The sequence below is a fragment of the Cyprinodon variegatus genome, unplaced genomic scaffold, assembly GCF_000732505.1.
Source record: "Cyprinodon variegatus isolate N-32 unplaced genomic scaffold, C_variegatus-1.0 Scaffold79, whole genome shotgun sequence".
NCBI lineage: Eukaryota > Metazoa > Chordata > Actinopteri > Cyprinodontiformes > Cyprinodontidae > Cyprinodon > Cyprinodon variegatus.
Window position 1 is genome coordinate 524,213 of NW_015150532.1, and position 8,551 is coordinate 532,763.

General features: G+C 37.9%; 1 protein-coding gene across 1 annotated transcript in view; it reads left to right on the forward strand.

The window, feature by feature from the left end:
• The first annotated feature begins 745 nt into the window (after positions 1–745).
• The window catches only part of c8a (complement component 8, alpha polypeptide), an 11,459-nt gene continuing 3,653 nt past the window's right edge, over positions 746–8,551 (forward strand). The window contains exons 1-10 of the mRNA XM_015372977.1: positions 746–759; positions 1,126–1,219; positions 4,093–4,240; positions 4,327–4,474; positions 4,556–4,745; positions 4,831–5,013; positions 6,295–6,535; positions 6,613–6,744; positions 6,908–7,065; positions 7,143–7,368. Coding sequence (XP_015228463.1) covers positions 746–759; positions 1,126–1,219; positions 4,093–4,240; positions 4,327–4,474; positions 4,556–4,745; positions 4,831–5,013; positions 6,295–6,535; positions 6,613–6,744; positions 6,908–7,065; positions 7,143–7,368 — 1,534 coding nt within the window. The remainder of the gene's footprint in view (positions 760–1,125; positions 1,220–4,092; positions 4,241–4,326; positions 4,475–4,555; positions 4,746–4,830; positions 5,014–6,294; positions 6,536–6,612; positions 6,745–6,907; positions 7,066–7,142; positions 7,369–8,551) is intronic.

An 8,551-nucleotide genomic window follows, 5' to 3' on the forward strand; every position in this document is an offset into this window, starting at 1 on the left:
ACTAAATTAACATCTCTGCTGGATAATGTATCCAACCTCATGCATGAAGCCGTTGCAGAACTGTCACTCCTTCAGTGACAGACTGCTGCACCCTAAATGCACCAGGGAGCGTTATCACTGATCCTTCCTCCCAGCAGCTGGAAGACTCTATAACCACCACTGTTCCAAACAACCTTAATATGTTTTTACATTCATGCTGATTTTGCACAATTTCTACCTTAGTCAGTTAAATAACCTGCTGCTGTCATTTTGCACATCTCTGATGTTGCTGCTATTTTCAAATATCAATTAATGTAAAAATTTCCATAACTGTATATTGGTTGTTTGTTCTCCAGGTGCACAGTTTTTTATATTGTTAAAACACTTTACAGTGCAGGATTTTATTTGTTTATTTTTTTTTAACTCTTCACTATTATGTTTTTCTCATACATTTTTCAAATGCCACATTTGTGTGACGATTTTTTTAACAATCTTTTTGCTGCTGTAAACACCAGAAATTCCCCATTGTGGGACAATAAAGGGATTTTCTTTTCTAATATATTCTATTCTATTCTATCTTGTTACAAAGTTTCAGGTAAAGACAAAATCAGTGCAACATGGCACTATAACAACATTTTTTTTTTTTGCAGCTGCTGCTGCTTTTTAATGTCAAAAGTAACCACTGCTGGTGCTAACTATCTTATTTTGGTTAAAGATAATCAAAAATGTTTGAGAACAAAACACCTCTGTTGTTTCAGATTGAGACATGGGGGAGCACAGGTCATGAAAAAAGCTTTCCCAGTTTTTGTAAGAGTGTTTACTCTTGATCAATTATTTACTTTTGTTTGCTCTGACAGCAGCGGTAGAAGTCCTGTCAGGATCCCTATATTCACTTTGAGATGTGATATATCTAAGGTTTCCGCTTATTTTACAAAATGGGGGCATTGAATTATTTGATACTGGCTTTATGTGTGCTGCATCTGTTCGTGAACATTAACCCAACTGTGAACGCATCCAGGAAGCCTTGGAGAGCTGCTAACAGGTGTAGTATTTTTTACTTCTTTCGCTCAGATTTTTAGTTTCATGCATCTAAAGTCGAAGTATTTTATTTGAAACTGACCAAAAGTGTTATTTGATCATTTTTAGGAGGGCCAGAGCTACGAACAGACTAGCACCCATCGACTGCAAAGCGGGGAGCTGGTCATCTTGGACACAATGTGACTCCTGCACGGATAAAAAGGTGAAGATGTTTTTCTCTTTAACACTAAAGCTAAGACTTTTCTAGTTTTTTAGATGGATGTAACACTGCTCTAATAAGATCGTCAATATGTTCAAAGAAAGCACTACATCAGCACTATAGACCAGTGTTTGGCAAACCTTTTTAGACTTGTGTAACCCTCTTAGCATTTTATCTTCCCCTGACTACCCCTCTCAGTAAAAAGTATTGATTGTCCAAAAGTGGAACGTACAATAACTGATTATGAAATAAAACCTATTTTACTTAATCTTATAATTTGAGCATTTAATTCTTATAATTTTTCCATCTAAAAAAAAAACCTATAGTATGTTGCATAATAAATATTAAAATCATAATATTAACCTGTATTTATAAAACCGGAGCTCCTGTGAGCAACTTCCTTATAAATGCATTCAAACTTGATGAATTGGTAACAAAATGAAGAGAAAAATCATTGCCAGATAAACTTAATTAGTTTTATTTTCTTTCATCAAAACACCTGAGCTGCTTTGATGAACTGCAATAGCTCAGTGTAAAAAATAGCTGTTACCAGGATGTTCTCTACATCCAGGATGTTCCTCTGCTTGGTTTTGATGTGTGCCACAGCTGAAGGTAAACTAAAAAAAACAAACTTGTTGATAAAAGCTTGTTTAATTTTTCAATAAACAAAGCAGAACAGATCCATTTTATTTTACTACATAAGAAAAAATTTCATGTACCCGATGCAATACCCTCGCGGAACACTAGGGGTACGCATACCCCCAGTTGGGAAACATTGCTGTAGACAGGTCATTGAAGGGAGGCATGGGGGGAAGTATGCACCTATCAGCCTCCACCACAAAAGGCTGCTATGACCTTTAGCCTTTTACATGTATGTTCAGTATGAAATGCAAAAGAATACTTGTGTATATTATATAGGATGGATCACTGATGGCACCAATAATTTGTATCCTACCACAATAATTCTTTTTAAATGTACTCAACCAAGCATTTTTATTCTCTCAAAGTTTCTTGGACCCCCTAATTTTTAAGATACGGTCCATTTTCTTCTTTTTAGTAAAATAAGGCATGACATAAAGCCAGATTTTTGGGGGATGCATGATATTTTTAAGTACCACCATGCACAGTGAGGATGTAAAGCTAAACCATGTGGAGAGAGAGCTGTGGCATCTTTGGGTTAATATATGTACTTTGCTAACTGGAACAGTGTGGTTTGGTTAGATAAGACCAACATATGAAGCTAGAGATATCCTATGTAGTTGTGAAATAAGGTGGAGGGTCTGTGATGATGTCAGCCTGCTTCTTTCCTAAAGCCTAGTATAGGTTTATTTTAAACTATACATATTATAGATTTTTGTCTGGAAAATTAAAAGTATTAATTTCCTGGTCTTTCTGTAGAATAATGAACCCAGAGCTACAGACAAATTAATAAGGAAATAGATTTGTTGGAGATCAAGCTATTTTTTATAGTCATCTAAGTCCTCAAATGCTAGACTCTATTGAGAACCTGTGAGGTGTGCTGAAGAGAAAAGCCTGTTAATCAGGGGATATGGATGATTTAGAGGGGGTTTGCTTAAAAGCAAAAAGCAATTGATACTGTAAAATGAAAACCCCAAATGAGGTCATAAAATTATTAGCAGCAGGTGGTGCCAACAATTGAGAGGACTGTAACTTTCCTTTAAAGCTACATTGTGTAATAATTATGGGGATCTCATACCAGAAATGTCATATTCTATACATGAACATGTTATTTATTGTCATATATGAACTAAAAGTGTCAATTTTTACATTTGTTTTACCGAGTGGGTCTCACATTTAGACAGACATCTTTTGACTTAAGGCAGTGCATAGCTGAAATACTAGTGACTGTAGAGATCACCATTATGCTCAAATGTGACTGTGGCAAGTAAAGATGATTAAACGGAGACAGTCAGAAGTGTCTAAAGCAACAACGTTATACGAGGCTGTTACCCTCCAGAATTTATACTTATTCAACAACTTCCCTGATGTCTTACAGGTGATGAGGAATGATGTTACTCAGAGACTACTGAAAGTAGTGACAACAGCAACTTTACTACATGTAGCGCTCAGGGCTGTAAAAAAATTTTTCAATTAGGATTACTTATATCACACAGACCATGTAGGTATACAACAAAATAAAACTCTTATACTTCAAATCTTGCCTCCTTGACTCCAGTCATCCCGCTTGCACCTCTCCCTCACCTGACCCTGGCTTTTCACACACAATGGCCTCTTTGCCCCCTTCCTCTCCCTTTTCCTCATCTAATAACCCCCTTGCCGCAAGACATTGATTCTATAACCAGGAAGTATATATCCTTCCAACCAGAGCAGTCTCGATATCAAACTTAATGACTATAATTACTTAGTCTCTTTAAAGCACTATGCTAAGCAGCTCACTAAAACATGGCTACAATGTGGAAAAAAATAACATGTATATTTGATATCATAGGGTTTATATAAAATCTATATCCTACACAGGCTGATAAAATACTATTTATGATTTAGACATATAGACAGTCATTTTGTACCATGAAGGCCTCTGTATGGTTGAATGGGGAGCTGGTCATGTCGCTGCAGTTTACAGTTTGACCATTAGATGTTGCTAAAAATCATGCACTCTTCCTTTAAAAATGCATTACTGCTTTTTTCCTCTGGATAAATGTCTCCAAAGGTATGTGTTTCTTTACTTTTTTGTGGTTAAGGTAATGTGACTTCTATAAACAGTAATTTATTCTCTTGATCTCTCTACATCATGCAAACTACTGTATTCTACCCCCATTGATCCTTGCAGTGATGTAGTACATCGTATTTGTAATATGTAGTTGAATTTGACAAAGATCTTTGTTTTGCTTTAGTCCCGTTTCCGACTGTTGGAGAAACCTGCACAGTTTGGTGGGACAGACTGTATTGGGATGCTGTGGGAACAGCTGGTGTGTCCAAGGGCAACTACACAGTGTATGGTCAAGGATTACTGCGGAGAGAGTTTTACCTGCAAAGAAACAGGCAGGTCAAGCCAAAGGTCCTTAGTGAGAGATTCTTTAAAGAAAGGAATAATTGTTTGAAAGGGAACCTTTATTTGTTGTTTTAAGGTCGCTGCATCAGCCAGTCTCTTCGCTGCAATGGTGAACCAGACTGCGACGACTTCTCTGACGAAGAACAATGTGAGCGTATCAACCAAAGACTAGACAAGTGCTCAACCCTGATGCCAATTCCTGGTGCTGAACGTAGCACACAGGGGTAAAAATAGACTGTTACTACGACTGATATAACTCAACATAACAATGAAAATAACATTTTATAACTTCTGCTTCTGTAAAGGTATAACGTCCTAACTAGAGACTTCATGGATCCTGTGCTCGACCCAAAGTACTTTGGAGGAAGGTGTGAATATGTCTATAATGGAGATTGGAGCAAATTAATATATGATGCATTGTGTGAGAGCCTGCAGTACAATGAAGATGAGAAGAACTACCGGAAACCTTATAACTACCATACTTACCGTTTTGTGGTAGGTATGGTCACTATTGGTTTACCCAGAGTGGGTTATTTTTCAAGAAAAACAGTTTTTCTAACTATAGGAGAACCTTTTATAGGCCGAAGCCACATCAAAGGGCTCTGATGAATATCATGAGGATCTACAAAGCCTGCTGAAAGCGAGGGAGACCATGTCGTCCGTCAACAGTGGTGTATCTGTTGGGATCGCTTTTGTGGAAGTTGGACTCAGTGGCAGCAAAGAATCTGAGTTCCTCAACAACATCACAAAATATCAAAGTCAGGTATGATGTAAATACCAATCAGCAAGAAAGGATTAAATATCTAAATAAAACACCATTGTTGAAGTCACAGAAGCGACATCTATACATGCTTTTTAAAATTGTCTGCAGAACAGGCATGCTATAGACATGTTTACTGATTTCATAGGGCAAAACTTTCTAGGAGGGCCTCTTTGTGTTTGTACTTGTCTTTTTCGTCCTTATCCTGGACTATGCCCGTGTGAACAGTAGACTGAGTAGAGATGTCCTCAAACTTCCCTTTCTCTATAAACCTCCTCTACCTTTTTTTGGTGAAGCCAAAAGGGCTGGTTATACTCCCACAGCAATGTGTCGCAGTGAGCTTGTCACAGATATTTTTGATCTATGCCCAATTTTGAAGCGCGGTCTGCGCTATGTTAATCCACACCACAACGCAAGAGGGACAATCACGAACTAGCTCTGGGTCTAGATATGGCCGAGACGGTAAGGAAGTGAAAAAACACAAGGGGCAAGTTTGTGCGACAATTGAGGGACATGAGGGTGAAAAAGAGCAGGGATTCAGGTGGGAAAAGGGCCCTAGCGCCCTTGCGCACCTCGTTCTTCTAGCAGGTCCATCTTCACAAATCATTTTCCACAATGGCAGTCATACAAACAAAAGCCGGTAAGGTACCAAACAAGAAATACGCATAGTTTAAAGCAGATGTAGATTTGACCAATCAGAGGCGTACTGTCTGTGGCACTGTCTGCGGTCACCTACAATTTTAGAGAGGTACACCAGAGTGTCTGCAACAGGGGCGGGGCAGGGCCATAAACCAGCCTTAAGTCATTCCAGGGCCAGTCGAGACACATAGCCAGTATGTTCCTGAGCCATCCCCTCGGCCTATGATTCGTGGGACGTGCTTCAGAGCAGATCTTGGGTATAGTATCCAGGTGGCCAGCTCAGCTCAATCCTTTTTATGTGGAGGAGAAGAGGCTCCACATCAAGCCTCTCCTTATCTTATCTCAGAGGGAGTGTTTGGCCATTTTGCAGACAAACCTAATTTCAAGGAATATTATAATACATATCAGTATTGGGATTTCCTTCACTAATCACTAAACCATCACTTTTTGACTGATTGTCAATGCTTGCACTGGATTTTATTTAGGCATTCAGACTAAAGACAAGCAGAATCTCATCTGTAACATGAAATGAATAATATGGAAGACTTGGTTGTAAAGTTTGAAAATGTTAGTAGTGAGAAATACTTAAGTAAAGTGCTGCACTTATTTCCTGGTGAAACAGTGGTTGTTCTATTTTGTGTTCAGGACTTTGGCTTCATTAGACTTTGGTCCAAAGTGCAAACTGCCCACTTCAAAATGCGAAGCAACCAGTTGATGCTTCACGAAGATTTATATGTTGCACTCATGGAGCTACCTGAGCAGTATGACTTTGGCACTTACACCCGCTTCCTGAACACCTTTGGCACCCACTACGTCACAGAGGGAACCATGGGAGGAACTCTGGAATATGTTGCTGTTCTAAACAAAAGAGCTATGGCCGAGTCAAGTAAGGCAACTTTGGCTGCTTTGAATTATGAAGAAATTAAAAGTAAACCGTTTCATCTTCTTTTTCAACTCTTTCAGATATCGATGCAAAAACATTTCAGAAATGCTTCGGTGTTTCTCTTGGCATAACTATTCCAGCCAGTGAAAATAGCAAATTCAGTTTTAAGGTAAAGATAAATGACTGTGAAAAGGACAAGAATATTTATAAAGGTAGATATTACAATTCCAGGTTGGTAAACTGTTTTCTATCTTAAAGTAGCTCTGAATATTATGTCTGATCCTTTATTCTCAGTAAGATTTTAAAATAGAACAATTTGATTTTAAGAGGTTACTTGTTTGACAGAGCTTAAAGGTATTGTGTTTTTTCTTGTAGCAAACTCCTCTGAATCTGCTGTGGTTGAGGACATTATCACTCTGGTAAAAGGGGGGGTCACTGAAACTGGTTCAGGACTCCTGGCCATCAGGAACCAGGAAACATACAGAAAGTGGGGAGCATCTCTCAAATACAACCCAGCTTTGATTGACTTTGAGGTAACATTGAACAATTTCAAATCATGTTCCCCAACATGTTTTTACACATATAATCAAATTTATATTCCTGACTCCAGATACTGCCGATTTATGAGGGCCTCCGCCTCAGCACGGCAGCTGACCATGCATCCTCGAGAATAGACAACCTGGAAAGGGCCATAGATGAGTATTTGCAGCAGTTTGATGCTTGTCGATGTGCCCCCTGCAGGCACAATGGGATCCCTGTCCTTTCAGGCACCTCCTGTAGCTGTGTGTGTAAATCAGGCTTTCAGGGCATGGCTTGTGAGGAGACTCTTAGACGAGGTGAGTCTCAGTTCTGATGCCATGCTAAAAAAAAAAAAGACGTGTTTAAATATTAAAAGTTGTAATAACAGAGTGGCCACTTAGTACTACTTACTGATTACTATTTGTTGATGAATTATTAACCATTTATAGGAAACCAACAATAAACCAAATGCATTCTTCTAAAAGGTTTAGATTAATCTAAAATGTTATTGATTATCTTACAGATTTTTTGAAGGCTCTGTAATTTTATTTTCAGTAAGCAAAATGATAATTTAAATGCTCTTCTATGATATTTGCAGACACATCTGCAGAGATAACAACTCTTTCCAACAACTATAAATTGTGGTGTTGGGGTTTAGACTTGTGTTGCTTTTGCATGCAAAGGAAACATTAGGGGCTAATTAGGTAACCCTGAGGGACTCCAAGGAGGGGTCAAGAGGAGGGGCCTGTGTTGCCTGAGATTATGTTAACAATTGCTCTATAAAGTGTTTGATAGGTAGCAGTTAAACTAATATTAATACATATAAGAATAACTTAATTAACTGACATCATGTGAGAAATAATGGAGCAAAAATATAAATGTCCTCTTAAAATGATACTGTTATCTCAGCAGTACAAATTATGTATAAAAGGGAATGTTCATGAGTTATAGCAACCATTTAAGTAAGTAGCAGTGCACCATAAATGTTCTTCCTGTTTTAAACATACTGAAAATGCAAAGACAAAAAATGTTTAAAAATCAATAGATTTTTATTCTTTTCTAAACTCTAAATCTGATTTTCCTAACTCTGATTTTCATCAAGATGTGGACATTGACAACAGCCAATAAATAACTCCTCTAGGTATCTGAAGAATTCCAGTGTTTGCCTGTGACTCAGTTTTTTTCTTACGATTCCTGTTTACTGATCAGAATACTTAACAAAAATGATTCTGTGGTTGATTTTTAAAGAATCGTTTGCTGGTCAGTTTTTAAAACTCAGATAATTCATCCTCCACAAATGTTTTGCTGTAATTCATTCAAACGTTTTTCCCCACCTGTTTTCAGGGCTGCCAGATTTTCCACTAACCTTGTTCTTAAAGGAATAGTACACCCAAAACATGATTAGCCTTCATTTTCTACTCACCCCCATGCTGAACAACACTCTGGAGTACTTTTTTGATATCTCAAAAAGTAGTGTATAGGAAATCCTATACACTACTT